The following is a 17709-nucleotide window of genomic DNA, read 5'->3' on the forward strand; positions in this document are numbered from 1 at the left end:
GTAGCAAAATAAGAGCACATTGAGGTTCTACGTAGATAAAATTAATGTCGGCCAAGAATTAATATAGGGCAAGTACCGCGCGAATGGACGATGAAAGGTAAGAGAAGCTTTCTCGGACACGCTATCGTTTCGGTTTATGCCCCCGCGTCTTCGCCGGTAGTGGAAAATATACTACGGGTACGTATCCGCTGCATCCATCTCCCCCTTCGTCTCCATCGTCTCAGATGATTATCTCGTATTGCACAGATCGCAGGTACGGACCGTATATATACATGGTATATCAGAATTTTTTAACTCAGTACACGTGCTCGTAGCCTTACAAGGTAGTGCAATAACAACAAGTTAAAACAAAAAATAACCAAAACACCCAAAGTGCCATTTGCGGTTCTTCGTTTTTTCAAATTTAAACCACTTTTTTAGTCAAATTTATCATGTACGGATTCTCAGTGAGTATTTGCTTGTATATTATGTTTTTCTTTTTTTTTCTTTCTTTCTTTCGCGAATTTACTTAATCGAATCGGTGGTATCGTGTCTAAGAAGTCGTGATCATGATCGTCGTGTATGTGATTTTCAATGTGGTGTACCCCGCTTCCGCGCTTTTTCTTGTTCGATATCGATTCCAAGTGTTGTGCCCTTTCGTCACCTAAGACTAAGAGTGTGTCTGTGAGATCTGCAGTTGGAATTTTTTTTTGGTTTTGTGATTTTTTTCAAAAGAATTTCAGAATTTGAGGCTGTAAATTGCAAGTGAATTGACTATATTTTGACCAAATTCTGTGGACACCTTAGTTTGGAGTTGAAAGTGACAGAAAATTTTTTCGAACTCCCGAAGTGCTCCTGGAGGAGAGATATGAGACCTCAAAGGTCTCAAAAAGGAGGAATTTTCGAAAAAAAATACATTTTTTTCGTTCTAGCACTTACTCAACCTGCTTTGGGAACAAACCCAGCTCTAAAAGATATTAAGTACCTAACTATCTGAGATTACGCATCGACCTAGGCTACTGACGTTGAAATCCAAGACCCCTTTTGGAGTTTTATTGAGCGATTAAAAATTTTCAAATCGCTCACTTTTGGATAAATTCGTGTTTTGAAAATGTATTCTTCCCAAATATTTCGCATTAGGTATATTCAAGCCAAAACGTTGAAAAATATCATTTTTGATACTGGAGAAACAGAGGTGCCAATATTTGGGCAATTGTTGCGAATTTCAAAAAATTGGAAAAATTTGTTAAATTGTTGACTATTTTTCAAGTATTTCAACTTTTTTGAATTTTGTAAAAATGACCGAAAAATTGATCAAGTTTCAAAATAATGTACCTACAACTTCTCCAATTTCAGCGATGATATCTTTTGATGTTTTAGCTTGAATAAGTGATGCGAAATATTTGAGAAGAAAAAAATTTCAAAACACATAGTTCATCAAAAAATAATCGTTTTGCAAATTTAATGGTCTTGAATTTTGATGGCAATAACAGGTCGACTCAGAATCTCAAATACTATCTTTCGGAGCTGAGATATTTTTCCCAAAACAGTAGGGTAGGGATAAAAGAAAAAACCACATTTGTTTTTTGAAAATGCTGTCTTAAAACCTATAGCCTATTATGTCTTTCATCTTCCAGAAGCATGTCCGAAGCTGAAATTTGTTTTGAGGGATTTTCAACTCAGAATGAAGGGTTTTACTAAATTTGGTCAAAATTCTCTGCATTTTTTATCCGATGAGATCCACTTTATAGTGTTCAATAATTTCTCAACTGTGAGAATGTGCAGAACGCTTTCGAATCGAAAATCAAATTTTGAAGACTCGGAAAGCTCTTGAGGGAATATCAATGAATACCTCTTTGTTGATCTAAGCTGAAACAGAATCCCCCCCCCCCAAAATGAATTAATTTTCGTCGTCACGAAAAGAACTGTTGGGCAAAATAAGTATACCCACGTCAAAAAACCACTCTCAAAAAATTTATGAGGTAATAATTTCTATCAGATCTAAGAAATCTATGCAAGCTTAGCTGTAGCCCAACGTCAAGAATTGGTATCATCAGAAACCTAATTTGCAGTATTGAGGTTTTTCCAACATCCTTACACATTCACAAAATATCCGTTGGAAGCTCAAAACACATGTTCTCAACACGGATACGTTTTTTGAGCCAGAAGTCTGTCCAAAAACGCTAAATTTTCAGACGCTGAGTTTTGGAAAACTTGGAGAACAAAATTTTGCTTCGAGGAACGCATTCTGAACGGTGAAAATCTCATTCAAAAACTTGTTGATTTTTTTGAAATTCAAACGTACAAATTGAAAAATTCTGGATTCGATTTTAAAATGATGAAACAAATTTGCATTTTTTTTGGAACGCAAACGCGTCATCTGTTGAGCTCTGGGGTAACTTCTAAAATGGCTCAAAACATTTTTTGGAATACAAACACATCTATCTGTTGAGTTCTTAGCATCTTACTAAATTAATGGAAAATGAGCCAGAAAATTATATTTTTTTTGGAACGCGGACGCGTCAAACCCACCACATACAAGAAAATTAGAAAACTTGATGAATTTCTGGATGCAAAAAATCTAGTAAGCAATCTTCATTTTTTGAGATGCAAACGAGCCAATGGCTGAATTCTTGATTCAGTCCCAACCATTTTTTAAAAATTAGGTACCTGATATTTTTTTGGAACGCAAACGTGTCAATAACTGTTGAACTCGGGTTAAAAGGCAATTTGAGCTTTCAACATATTTCAAAGTGATTAAAAATGTTAGTTGGTGTGGCAGTTTTTATTGAAATGCAAATTCGCCAACTGCCAAATTCTTGATTTATTTCCAAGATGATTAAAATGGATGTTCTCGGAACGCAAACTCATCAACTGTTGAATTCTTACCTCTCATCTAGAAAAGCGAAAAGTACACCAAAATCAAAAATAATATTTGGAGTAAGTAGGATAGCATACAGTTTCCAAAGCAGTGTTGGCCATAACTATATTTTTTTTCGTTACGTTATTTCGTTACGTTACAAAATTGATATTTTTTTAGTTACGTTTATCGTTATGGTATTTTGTAACGAAAAAATTGCTGTAACAGTATTTTTCGTTACACCGGTATTTACATTTTTTCGTTACGTTATTTTCGTTATTTCCGTTACAATTTTTTCGTTACAGAAGTGCTTTTTCAACGTATATTTTGATGTAAAATGCATTTGTGGCGGAAAAAACGTGACAAAAATAACGAAAATAACGTTACAAGAAGGTTCAAATACCAGTGTAACGAAAAATATAGCGTTACAGCACTCAAAATCAGACAAATGAAAACACTGAAAACTCATTTTTTTGACTTCACTTCAAATTTTCATAGCTACAGCTAAAATTACTCATAAATCAGAGTTTTTTTTAAGGGTTTCTTTTGCAATTCGTAACTAAAAAAATAACAAAAAAAAAAGTAACAAAATTTTTCCGTTTTTTGTTACGTTACTTTCAGAAAAATATCGTTACGTTACGTTTCAGTTACACAACATCACATGATCATAATAACGTTTTCGTTACAGTTCCGTTACCTGTAACGGAAAAAATTTCGTTATTTTCGTTTTTCGTTACAGTTACCGTTACAGTACGCCAACACTGCCAAAATGGCAGAACACCAGTAAGAAACCGTTAATTTTTTTGTAATGCAAACGCGCCGATTGCAGAATTCTAAATTCACTTTCAGAATGATTTCAAACGCATACCTTTTTTTGGAACGCCAATGCGCCAAACTGTTGCATTCTTGAGTGATCCACCAAAATGATGGAAAATATTTTTGGAAAATGAGCAGAGTGCAATCGCATTAATCCTTTGAAATTTTTAATTGCTTGCCTAAAAAGCTTAAAAATTTTTAACAAATCATAATTTATTGGAACGCAAACACGTCCATAATAATATTTCCACTAGAAGTTACGTTTTCAGAACGCCTGACATACCTAGTAAGAAGCCTTCTATTTTTGTGTAATGCAAAAAGTGCCAATAATCTGCAGATTTCTTGATCAACTCTTACCTTACAAAAGCAGCGTTCAAGTACAGAATGGGAGGCATTTATTTCCCATCAAAATATCACTATTCTTGATGTGGGAAACTTGTAGTAGGAATGGATATTCATCGCCAATGCATTTCGTTTCATAAAGTGTGTACAAATATTTTCCAAAAAAGTTCCATCTGATTTTCTAAAACTTCTCTAAATTAAATTTTTCAACCAAAAAAACGACGTTTTGAAGGATTTTTCTTTTTTTTAGGCTGATCTTTTCGAATTGAAAGAATTATTGGGGCAGATGAAGTTTTCAAATTGCTCTAGTTCCTTCAATTTCTAAGATGGGCTATTTCAGAAAATGAATTTTTGCTCGTCTCACCGAAAAATTACGCTATTGATCTTCACAATCGACAAAATTTCAGTTTTGGGAAATTTCAATTCTTGTGGGACTTGGACTTTAAAAATGAATGATCTCTCATTAAATCTTCATTATTTTTTTGGATCCTCCACAGTTAAAAACTTAAGTAGGTATTCAAAATGCTAACCCAGAATACCTATCCCAAGTATAAATCCAATACCAGGAGGATCTATTTTTATCATTTCTTCTTCATCCACCTGGATCTATAACATCGAAAGTGTTAATCCAGAAACGTTTCGGATGCGCGATCCATTTAATATCAGCCTCTGCCACCGTCTTGTATTACGCTCTCGTAACGGTTTACGAATCACGACAATGCCATAAACTCGGCATCTACAACATGGATTATTATTCATCCATCTCTATCGATCACACGATCCACAGCTGAGGCAGACCCGAGGCCGGCGTCATCACTTGTTGTACCTAGACGACCTAAGAGACCCATCATCGTATTGCACGTTGTCGTGTCGTCGTCTCAGTCTTCGTCATCGTCGACGCTCCATATAATTGAACTAGCTACTTAATCAAATAATTTCCGCCTAATTTATTTGTTTCGCCTTAACTCACGATAAAATAACAAGGTACTAGTCTCAGTAGTACGATGAGATATTCCGGGTACACGCAGACGCTAAATTAATGGTTTGTTTGGAGAAAGAAGTCTATAGAGAAGCAGCTCTTGCCCTCTTGGTAGATATAGGTACCTACTACTACTAGGTAGCAAGGAACTCGAATTCGCTCGAATGAATCTTCTCTGCGGATCATTTTATATTTGTTTATAACAGCAGGTGCCCGCTTTCATTAGGTATTTTCTTGGAAAAATACAAAATACGCGATGAATATTATAAAGACAACTCGTCCATAAGATATCCGTCTGTTCGAGAAACTTGAAATTTTGGCCTCGGTTCCACGATGGGCTCTGGAGATGATTCCAACCTATAATTTCTATTCAGAGGTCAAGGTGTGCTTGTGCAATGCATTTGGGCTTGAAAAATGATAAAAGCTCTTTCATTTTTCAAATCAAGTATCTGAATTTTTAGAAAGTTGGTGCCTTTGGAGGGGAGATATTGGTCCTCAAAAAGGGGGCAAGTGCAAAAAACTCGGGATTTTTCGATCCAACTCCACAACCCATCCTGTTCCCAGAGTTCAAAGTTCTCAGATTACTTACTTTCGGGTAAATTCGTGTTTTAATATTTTTTTTCTCTAATAGGTACCTACCTATTTCACATTAAGTAAGGCAAAATATCGAAATACATCGTTGGTGAAATTGGAGAAGTATTTTTAAAAATGTAGTGGTACCAATTTCTCAGTCATTATTTTAAATTTAAAAAAATGGAAAAATTTGATAAGTTTTTGCCCTTTTTTTCAATTGTTTTGAAAATGACCCAAAGATAAGTATCGCTGCATGTCAAAATATTTCTTTAATTTCAGAAATGAAGCATCTCGATGTTTTTGTTCAATTCATGCGAAATATTATTTGGGGCGAAAAAAATTTCAAGACACGAATTTACCCCAAAATAAGCGATTTGAAAATTTTCAACCGTTCAGTACCTACCTAGAGTCCTAGAACCCTAAAAATGGTCTTGGATTCTGACGGAAGTGGCATAGTTCGATGCAGAATCTCATATAGTATCGTATTTGTATTTTGGAACGGGGCCATTTTTTCAAAAACAGGTTGTGTAGGGACTAGAACGAAAAACATACGAGGTTTTCGAAAATGCAAAATGCCTCTCTCTTTAAAGACCTACATCTCTCTTCCAAGGACACTCTGGAGCTGAATATTTTTTCTGAATGAATTCCAATTCAAAATTATGATCTTCGCTGAATTTGGTCAAAATCCTCTGACATGTTTTTTTTTGCGATGAACATAAAACAAATGTGCTTGATAAGCCTAAATTATGCAACGAATGGATTTTAAAGATCATTGTTGAGATTTTCCCTTTTTAGTTGATTTTTTTTTTCATTTTCGTTCGACCTTCAATATCAAACTGAAGTCAAAAAAACAAAATAAAGAAAAAACCAACCATTACAGACGTAAGAGTAATCGATGTTATTGATGCAGCTCTGAGCTAACTATATTCACTGATTCCAAGAAAATTTTTGCTCAACTTTTTTTATTCGTTTAGTAAGCCGATCATTTCTCACGTCGATATTTTTTTACCAGAAGGTACATAATCCCAAATATTTTGATATCGATTAATACTACCTCTACTTAATTATTGATGAAAAGAAGAAAAAGAGGTTATAGTACAGACCTATCTAATATTACATATACAAAAAATTGTAATTTAACGCGATGTAGGATTGAAAAAAAATCGAAAAAGTCTCTTTTACCTCTGAAGCTGAGTTCAAACATTTCTTATACAAAATTGAAAAAAAAAATAAACGGTTAAATCATGTTTGAGGTGTCTCAAAAGTTGAAAGGTCTTGTGTTTTTTCCATGATATAGAAGATAACGCCTCCTTCTTCCTAAAAAACTTGCACGTTTGAAAAAAAATTTCAAAAGATCCTTTGGATATACTTTGAAAAAAAAACATGTAAAAAATATTCAAACCCCGAAGTTTTAGCTGCCTTTGCTGATTTTTTGATTTTTGACGAACTTTTAAACATTTAAAAAAACTTGCCTCTATACTGGCACATTTTTAAATTTGAATTTGATCATCACTTCATTATGATTTATGAGCCATTCTGGAACATCTATAGAAATAGACCCTAGTCCATTTAGATACCTAGACCTACCTTTTTTTTCAAAAAGTTGCTGAAATTCGAAAAGTCCAACACGATTCTTGGTAGGTACCTTTTGTGATAAATAAATGAGATAAGTAAAAAAAATTCAAAATAACTACAGCAGTTTTGCTTTTTTTTTGCTCTCCTCTTATATCTACCACTCCTCGCCCCACCCCCAAAAAACGACTGAATCCTACGGAAATAAAGCTTTGTTTATTTGGGACATTTTTTTTTTTAAATTTCCCAAAGTTCGAGAAAAATTTGCTTCAACATCCACCAAGAAACTTGTGCAGCTGAGAATCTTAATGTTTCATGGATGGATAGCTTCGAATCCATTTAACAGATTTCTAATTTCATTACCCTCCTCCCCCCCCCCCTAGAGAAGGATCATTACATGAAAGTCATCTGCAGTTTAAGTTTTAAAAAACATCATTCAATCACTGATTGCAATGGGGTTTTTGCTTTTTGCTAATTGCTTATTGGTTGCTTTCAAAAAAAAAAATCCTTTCAAAACTTCATCGTTTGTCTTGCGTCATACTGTGCTTATTATTTCATATTTCACATTTCACTTCATAATTGAATGAAAAATGTTAAAAATAGTTTTCAAGATCTCCAATAAAATTTAATTCAAAAAATAATTTTGATTGCATAAAATCAAAATATCGACCTGAGTAGTTTAAAATCTTTCTATCTCCAAATCCAAATAAATGCAGTCAAATCCATTCAGTTACGTTGAAGTGTTCCTCATTTAGTGCAATTTTAACACCATTTTGGGATCGGCATCTTCTTCTTCTCACCAATATAATTGACCCTCAAGGCCTAAAATTCATCACTTCTGATTAAAATCATTCATACTTTCGAGTTTTTAACGGAATGCATTTGAATGAATTGTGTATCTTGACCAAAGTTCTAATTCTATGATTTCCTCAGCTAAGATGAAAAAAAAAGGGGAACTAGGGGAAATGATGGGTATTATTTTCGAAGCAGAGACCAAAAAAACGGAAAATTCTCCACAACAATTCACCCCCCTCTCCTCCAACCTCAATATTATTTTCATATGCTACAATAAATCTCATATATTCTACAAAAAAAACATATTTATGGATTTCCAGCTTCACAAATAAAGACTTGATTGCAAATTATGTAAAAAGATTCCTTGCTGAAAATTTGGATCCAGGCAGTTTTTTCAAAATTACACAACTGGAAAATGCTTATTTTTTAGACATCTCTTTCACAAGGCATATTTAATTTGAATGGGTGAAGGGTATGAGGTAAAAGACAAAAGAACATAAACTCTTGGAGGGAATTCGTCAGTTGACAGTTAATGTTTAGGTATCCCACAGAGGAAAAAAACATCCTTATAGGTAATCACTGATTGCAAGAGGGTTTTTTGCCTTTAGCCTAAATTTCTTATTAGTTGCATCGATACATATTGGCTATCTGCTGTTTATTTATTTTTCAAAGGTTCAATGCCTATAACTTTTTACAACTTTTACTGTCGTTTAAATATTTTGATAATTAGAAAATTCCGATTTTGCAGACACCTCTTTCACAAGACACACCAATTTTGAACAAGTGGAGGGTAAAATAGGATCCCTTTTTCTTCAATCCGACCCTAACCACACCACGACGAATCACATCTTCGATCATTTAATCAATCGAAAAAATTCTATAGTCCACCGAGCAACCTTATACTAGATTATTTTTCTAATCCATTGATCTGTCATTTCCGCAGCTCATCGTATGCGCACTCAGCCTGTTTTCAATGTACCAATGCATTCCACCTTATGGATCAAGCGATGTAGGCTATGGCGGTGGTTACTCAAGTCACGGAGACGAACATCACGAGGTAATTAAAATTAATTGTACTGTGTTCTGTTGTATGTACTATGTACCTACAGATATACGTGCGTTTTTATGTGCATTTCGGTGCAACATACGTACCTACAACCCTATAATCCTACATACCTACTGAACACAAATCACGTCTGGATCGTTACATTGATCCTCGTTCGGTCTCGTAGTCATACTACAATAAGATGCATTCGAACTCGATGCCCCAATCTATAATGTATGTGTAGTTATACGTACAGCCACAGGTCCGAGCTGAGCGGTGATTTATATGCATGTAAGAGTGCTATGTACGAGTACCTATAGAGGTACACATTGTACTTACATCGCCCTCGCTTGTCGCCATTATAATAGTCGTATTACGATATATTTCATGTATGTAGATGGTACTTTGGTGTCTTACGTGGTTACACTTTTCTTACAAGATTTACCATGTACCTACTTATATAGGTACGAGGAATGAAACTGTCGTGAAGAGGTTCGCGACAGGCTTCCTTTTTTTGCTCATTTCAATAATAAATTACTCGTACATTCACAAGATCTCAAAAAAAAAAAAAAAATCATCAAGGAGAGGCAGAGTAACTCAACTGACAACAAATTTTGAGCCAGGCAAAGCTAAATCAAAAGAACATGAAAAAATACAGCATCATCCAGAATTTCAGGAGGCAAAATAAATTTTTTCAATTTTTGAAAATTTTTGGGCCAAAATTGAGAAAATCAAAAATTGACCTAAGTACATAGAAAGCTGAAATTTTATAGAAACCTATTTTTTATCCACAAAATCGATTAACTTATAAAAACACTTCCAGCTCGTTTTGAGTAGTTTTAGAGTCTCCAGTACATTTTGGAAAATGTTCAATGAAGAAATCACTGGAAAAATGTATAGCTCTGAACCAAAAAAATAAATGTTGGCAAAATGGGGTGTCACGAGGTTTTTTAACGAGCACCAATTGCATTTATACTCGCTAAAGTTGATTTGGACGATTTTTATGGCATGTTTTGAAAATATGAAATTTCCAAAATACAGCTGGAGGCTTCAGAACGACTTGAAAACACCTTCATTCGACTCAGCGTATTGCAATTAGACTATATAGTAAATTTTTAACATCTCAACTCTATTGGGTAAACTTTTGTGGAAATTTAAAAATTTCCAAAATCTGCTCGGAGGCTCCAGAACTGCTCAAAATGGTTTGAAACTACTTCCAATCAATTTGGGGGTTCGAAAATAGGGCATATACCAAAATCTCATAGTCTTTGTGCAGATCGATTTTGGCCCAAAGATTTTCAAAAATTCACCAAAAATCGAAAAATGCACTTCAGTGTTGGAAATTTTGGCTGCTGATATATTTTTGCGTTCTCTTTTAATTTAGCTTTGTCGGGCTCAAAAATAATGCTCATTCAGTTGTGACGAAAAAAACCAGGTTTTTGAATTTTGCTTGCACTGCAAAAATCTGACTCAAAATAATGGTAAGGTATTCTCTTTTTTCCTTTTCATTTTGACGATACCTATTTGCATAAAGAAAATCAGTACCTAATTACGAATAGGGCACTCTACATAATTACTAAATTAAACCTACCTAAACAACAGGAAATTCCCTCAGAATACACCGGAACCAGATTCAAATAGCATAATATGCAAATATTATACAAATCATGTATGTACCTCTCTCTCTTTCTCTGTTTGCCTATGCCTATCTTGCTATAGCTATTCACTGCAGCAAAACGCAAATGTTGATTCACCAACTCGAACGTTTCAATAAAAGCAAATTAATTAATTAGATAAAGGAAAGAAAAACATCGTACAAATTATCAAGTCAATAGATATAGTCGTCTTGGTAACATTGCTATGTTAATTACCTACGTAAATTTTTTAGCCTGATTCACTATACTCGTACCTATCTACCTAGTCGTAGTCTTAATGGTGCATGATACTTTACTCATGTTGATCTCATATTTCCATACTTCTTGTTCCTATGTCTATTCGGACCTCGTCAATGAGCTGCAATTGAATGATCACATTGCATCTTCATTCTTCATAGATGTACAGCACGCATATCTACGACTTTCATTCGCACTTTCTCATCCCAGATGTATTTATTAAGAGTACAATTAATCGTTTGATAAACTAATGATTAGTGATGCTTAATAGTATGAATGAATATATATATATATAGGTTTATATGGTTAACACCTCGTCTCATTTTACTCTGCTGAAAGTTCCCATAGCATCGTGAAGACACGTTAACGAGAGAGGAAATTTCCCAAGATTTTAAACTGTAGAAAAACCCGTTATGGAGTTCATACAGAAGCTATAGAGTTGAGAAATTTGGAAAGGCATAATTTTCGATTTTTTTCGATACAGGACTGTCAACCCCCCCCTCTTTTCCTCACTCCTCAGTACATCAAAATTGAGGAAATCTGTCATACAAAATGATATTTTGGAGAAAATTATCTATTCAGATGGTAATGTTTTCGAAATTTTGATTAACATACATTTAATGCATCATAATCCAGCCATATAAAGCAATTCAACATTTCAGAAGTAGGGATAAAAAATCAGTCAAATTCTCGGAAAAAATAATAGCCCTAAAAAAATAATTGAAGAGGAACAATGTATAAATTGTCATATGGAATTTGAACATGAATTTCAAATTGCATCTCGTTCCATTTTCGATCCTCGAAAATAAGTCATCCTTAGTAAATACCTAGTGGAAATTTCTGTGATTTAAAAATTAAGATGTACACTTTAAATAAAATTGAATACGGGTACAAATCAAATCACTGATCACACTCATCAGATCATCTCGATTTTGGGGCTAGATCCTTGGATTTCACTAAAAATTTATCTATAGACCCCCCTCATCAATGACGATTGCTCGAAGAACGAACTAATTTTAAATGCTCATTTCCTTTTCATCTGTCCCCCTGACCCCTCAAATAATCCATACGACTCCTTTTCGCTCCCCTCAACACTCCATCCCAGCTTCTCGATTTCGAAAAATGATCAAGAAATCGTAAAAATATGGCTTGACACAAAGATTTACACTGATTCAAGGACGCTGAGTTCAAATATCTGTCCATGTTTTCGATTCCATCCCTCATGAGGCCCCTCAGACTTCAACCAGGGCCCCCAAAATATCAACAAAATACCAAGAAATTGAAAATTTTGAATGGTTTGCATCATGTGTCAGATTTTCGAGATCATGATGTTCAAATACTTATTCTTATATTGTGCTCATTTTCTGGATACCGCCTTCCAGTCCTCATCCAGTCTCCAATTTTGGAAAAAAAACTGGAAAATATATGAATCGTTGGCTAAATTTAAAATAGGTACTGAATTTTCCTAAATTTTTTCTCGATATTTTCCCCTGGAACTTGCAGGGCACTTTTCGAAAAGTCACTCCCATTATTTTTTCAGTTAAAAAAATTACAGCGACGAATTCATTTTAGAAAATGCAAATTTGTTTTTGGAAAATTATTTTTGAAAAAAAATGTCTTTTATCCTGAGCAAAGCGAGATCATTGAATTTTTAGGAAGTTTTTTCAACATTTCCCATTTGGTGTCCGTAAAAAAATGACTATGACAGGACATAATCTTCAAAATTATTTCGGGATATTTTGGACAAAAATCAAAAACACAACCTGAAATAATAATATGAGGAAAAAGTCGAGTGACCATCGAATTTGCAGAACTGAATTTTTTCATTTTTTCTAGATCTTCTTTTTGGATTTTCAAGGCTGTAGCACCCCCCCCCCATCCCACAAAAAATTACTCGTATTGTATTAATAAGATGAAAGATTTTTTTTAAAAAATGCACATTTTGTTTTTTGAAAAAACATACTTACATTGTTATTGTTGGAGAATTTTCAAAATTTCCAATTCGTCCTCATTTGAAAAAAAAACAACAAAAAAAACAAAAGCTGCCCCTTTGAATATTTTGTGATAATTTAAAGTCTTTTCATCACTTTTGAGCAGATTTTTTGACTTTTTTTCATTGCTTGCTTGAAAGAAAACCAACAAAATTATTTGAGCAAAATTAGGACAAATGTTTTCACAAGAAGCAGAACAGAATTCGTTTGAATTGACAAACAATGAGTATGAAGATTTAAGTTTTGAAACTTCCCAATTTTGGAAAAAAAGACATTTCCCTGACTTTTTCAGAAGAAATTCTTCAATTTTTGCAGATTTTCCAGAAAATAGACAGACACTTATTCAACGACGCCAGTAAACTGGCCCCTTAAATCTAGCTTTAATCCACATTTCCATCACATTTGACATTCCTGGATCGATTCCATCGTTTTCGTTTTTCGTACCTATTTACATCATCTCAAAGAAAAACGAATACTTGGCCATATCTGGCTCCAGTTCATTACAACACTACCTGTCTTCCTATCATTGCATCTCCTTATCAAGATAAAACCACATGAGGTGAAACCAACCAGCTATATTGCTGATTAAAGGAGCGAGAAACGAAAATAAAAACGAACTTACGAGTACCTATTTCTGGTGTGTCTGGATACTCTTCTGCTTCACATACATAACATCAGACAATCTAATCATCTTAACCAGAGTGTGTAACCGCGAAATACGTACACGTGCGTTTAATTAACTCTTTAGAATAGCCACTTTTCCTGCGTAATATGTGTAAACCTTGCATCAATTCGCGTGATCGTCTATATTTTGACGCCTCTCTCACACACGTGCTCCTTTCCTCCGCTCATTTTTAAATACCTACTTTGTCAATACATTTCGATAAAATTCAACTTCCTCGTCTCATCATCATTAATCGTATTTGATTTTATTTTCGCAGTCACCGAAACCGTACGCTTTCGGATACTCCGTTAAGGATTTCAAAAAAGGCACCAATTTCAACCAACACGAGAACAGCGACGGCCACACCATCAAAGGCCAATACGAAGTAGCCTTACCCGACGGTCGTATGCAAATCGTCTCCTACCACGCTGACTGGAAAAACGGTTACCACGCTGATGTGAAATACGTCGGTGAAGCCGAACATCCAGAATTATACGCTCATCACGATTCTGGATCTTATGGCGCCGGATATGGACACGGAGGAGATGCCACTTCATCCAATTTCCAAAATATCTACGAAGGTGGACACCATTACAGGAAATAAGTTCCTATATACAGCCTGATATTGTACGAACTCGTCAGCATATACTTTGTAAGTTGTAGTCGTATATTATAAAGATAGAGGTATGTGGAAGGACGGATGGATGCGTCCTCCCCTCCTCCCTTCTCTGAACCACACACCTCATCTTTATATATAGCGACGAAATTAGAGTAAAGAAATTAATTCTACAACTGACCTGAAAAAAAATGCTATTCTGTACATTAAGTATATGAATATTACGTAAGCTTTTCCTCTTTTTTCTTATCTTTCTTTTTCTTTTCATCTTGAATTTTTTTCTTCTCTTCTTATAGTAGTATTATACCTATTTGTAGTGTTTTCGTTCGTTCTTTCGTAATTTTTAACTTTGTTGTTGCCGAATTGAAAATTTGAATTGTAAATTTCGACTTAATTTTCCTTCTTCTTCGCGGTTCGGGTTCTCTCGTGTTTTCGGTGATAAAGAATGAAAAAAAAACGAGCAGAAGCGGATTACCTAATCGTATCTTAAGCAGCGGTTTACGAAACAAATAATGTACATTGCTGGTCGCGTTGACCGAAAATTTACTACTCACCTTTCTCCCTCTGCTCGTCAAGTATATAAGTTCGCTTTCGATTGTACGATTTCTCAAACACGTAATTAATTTTGCATTTATCATCCGCCATTCTGGGTGTATAAGATGATGCTACTTAGTACTTTGTAATGTTTTGTTTTATTTTGAAATCATTACGTAGGTACTGATGATACTGATTGAGATGGTTTTTTTTTTCGTTTTTTTTGCTCTTTCGTCTACTTTTTGAAACCTTTTTGCTGAAAATATAAATTTGCAGGTATCGCACATTTGAACGAACTTTACAGATGATCAATAACTGGTTTTTCATTTTTTCGTATAAAATGTTGAAATTATACCCAAGTTATAAAAAGTTAACCAAAAAAGAAAAAAAAGTTACCAAATACTATTTTATTTGTTCCTTGATATTAGATTAATTTTTTTGTATAATTTATTTTGTAAGAATCCTTTGTATTGTGTATTTGTGGAAATTTTTTGAATAAATTGAATTTTTCCATAGACCATGTTCGATTATTGTTTTTTGAAAGTGTATCGCAATGATGACAGCATATTTTTGAAATTCATCATTTCGAAATATAAATTAAAGTCAAGTAAGTATATTTCAGTGAAAAATGGGGGGTTTTCTTCAAAATTTCAAACTGTGGATTACAAATTTTTTTTCAATAATTCGAGCAAACCGACAGTTAAAAGATAACCAGAGTGGCAACACTGAAAATTTAGTAAGAAACTGACAAAAATATTTCTTGTTACGAAAATTGCGATTTCACCACTCTGATTTCATTCCTAGAACCAATGAACGTCCAAGAGAGGTATCCCAACTAGTAAAAAAATTTTGACCTGGACAGAGCGGAATGGAAAAAACATGCAAAAATACATCAACAGCCAAAATTTCTGATGCTGAAATACATTTATTGATTTTTGATGAATTTTTAAAAATAATATGTACGTACATAACTGGAATTTAATCCAAAAAAAAGTAAAATGAATCAAAATTTCATCAAAGTGACCTAAAAAGCTGGAATTCGATTTATTTCTTATTTTCAACCCTTCAAATCGATTGGGAACGATTTTATTGGACCGTTTGGAGTATTTAGGTAGTTCTAAAACCTCTAGCGGATTCTTGTAATTTGACATTTTCAGAAAATTTCTACTCCAATGAAGTTGGAAAGCTAAAATTTGCTTTACACACTTCAACTCTAACATGCTGAGTCGATTAGAGACTATTTCAAGTCGTTCTGAAGCCTCCAGTTGTATTTTGGGAATTCCAGATTTCCAAAATTTGCCATAAAAACCGTCCAAATAAATTTTAGAACTTTTGCTAGTGACCCACTTGATCGATTACACACAATTTTTGCAAAATCGGTCTTACCGGATCAGTAGGTACTGTAAGTTATATTCCTTCAGCAATGTTTTACAAATCAAAATTTGAAAAATTCGCTGTGCCTATGCTGTTCGACGAAAAAAGCTGAAATTCAATTTAAAACCTATTTTTGTCATGCTGATCGAGTCAACTAGGGAAGAGTTTAGGATGTTTTGGAGCCTCGAGCAATTTTTTTGAAAATTCCAGTTTACAAAAAAGTGCTACTAAATTTATCGAAATGAACTTCAACATCTCCATACAAGTGTGTTCAGTGCATGTTAGTGATACACTTCAACACTTGACTGATTGGAAACGAATTTTCCAAAATTGGTTTTTACCAGCTCAGAATCGTAGCTTAAGTGGTTGAATTTTCAGTGATGAAATCGCCGGAAAAATATATGTAAGTAAATGAGGTTTTGAACTTTCAAAACAGATTTGGGGTTAAAAGGGTCACTAATCCGCATTAATCGCGTTCATACGTGCAAAAGTTGATTAGGAGGGTTTTCATGGCACTTTTTGAAAATCTATAATATTCCAAAAATGACCGCATGCTTCAGAACCGACTTGAAACCACCATAAATCAACTCAAAATGTTTAAATTGGGCTATGAAGTAAATTTTAGCTTTCCAACTTCATTAGGTGAAATTTTATGCAATTTTCAGCTTTCAAAAATTTGCTGAAGGGTCCAGAACTACTCCAACGATTAGAACTATTTCTCATGTATTTGGGAGGTCGTGTAAGTAGGATAGGTACACAGAAAATTTCAGCTGTCTAGTCCATTGATGAAATTTTGATTTTTTCACATTTTTGGCCCAAATTTGATTTTCAAAAATTCATCAAAAAATCTAAGGGTCATTCCACGTCAATTGGACCAAGAAGTGGTAGGTGGGTTCGGCGATTTTTTTGAAATTTTTCCTGTGGAAAGACCTTCCGAAGGGATGACCAATGGCGCAAATCGCAGCCCTCCAGCTCATTTTTAACGGCAGCCAGGGGGTGTCAAAGTTTTCAGTGAACCAAAAATATCATCCATTTCAGCAGTGGATTGCTCGATAACCGCGATACCTACCAAAATGGTACTTTTTCCCATAGTTAGAGGTTTTGAAAGGCTTTTTGGTGATATCATAAAAATCAGTGTTGCCACTTTTTTTTGTACAAAAGATTAGCTCAAAAAGTTTCAAAACGTAATTTTCATATCGTTCCGACTTTCAAAAATTCTGAAAAAAATACATTATGGACAACTGTTCATGCTGAACAACATATTAAAAAATTGGGATGGTAACTTGTAACAAAGTCGATTTAAAAAAATTTGAATTTTGCAAAAAAATGCGATTTTTTAATTTAAAACATGAAAAAAAGTTTTGATTGGTAAAGTTGACCCATTTGACCCCTATTTTCACGTATTTGTTGAAAAAGTTGAAAAAACCCCTTTCACTCAATAAAATGAACTCATCACAAAAAAATCAAAATTTGAAAAAATTCAATTTTCAATTTCAAACATCAAAAAAAGTTCAAATTTATTCAGTTGTCTTATTTTGACCACTTTCTGACGTATTTCATGAAAAAGTTGATAAAAATCTCACTCACAGAAAAAAAAATGAAATTTGCTTCTTTTTTGAATTTTTTTGAATTTTGATTTTTTTGTGATGAGTTAATTTCACCGAGTGAAGGGGTTTT

The 17709-nt window shown here is 34.0% G+C and overlaps 1 protein-coding gene across 1 annotated transcript; it reads left to right on the forward strand.

Annotated features, from left to right (window-relative positions):
* Positions 1-276: 276 nt before the first annotated feature.
* LOC135831362 (adult-specific cuticular protein ACP-20-like) lies at positions 277-15173 on the forward strand. The gene is made up of 3 exons (XM_065343782.1): positions 277-446; positions 8860-8973; positions 13786-15173. The coding sequence occupies exons 1-3, from the start codon at positions 432-434 to the stop codon at positions 14110-14112; spliced, it is 456 nt and encodes a 151-aa protein (XP_065199854.1). The 5' UTR covers positions 277-431; the 3' UTR covers positions 14113-15173.
* Positions 15174-17709: the final 2536 nt, after the last annotated feature.

The sequence above is a fragment of the Planococcus citri genome, chromosome 1 (assembly GCF_950023065.1).
Source record: "Planococcus citri chromosome 1, ihPlaCitr1.1, whole genome shotgun sequence".
Lineage (NCBI taxonomy): Eukaryota > Metazoa > Arthropoda > Insecta > Hemiptera > Pseudococcidae > Planococcus > Planococcus citri.

Bases quoted from the DNA above. Each gene is read 5' to 3' on its own strand.
- LOC135831362 (XM_065343782.1), top strand. The intron at 8,974-13,785 runs GTAATTAAAATT...TTATTTTCGCAG, and splicing joins ACGGAGACGAACATCACGAG to TCACCGAAACCGTACGCTTT.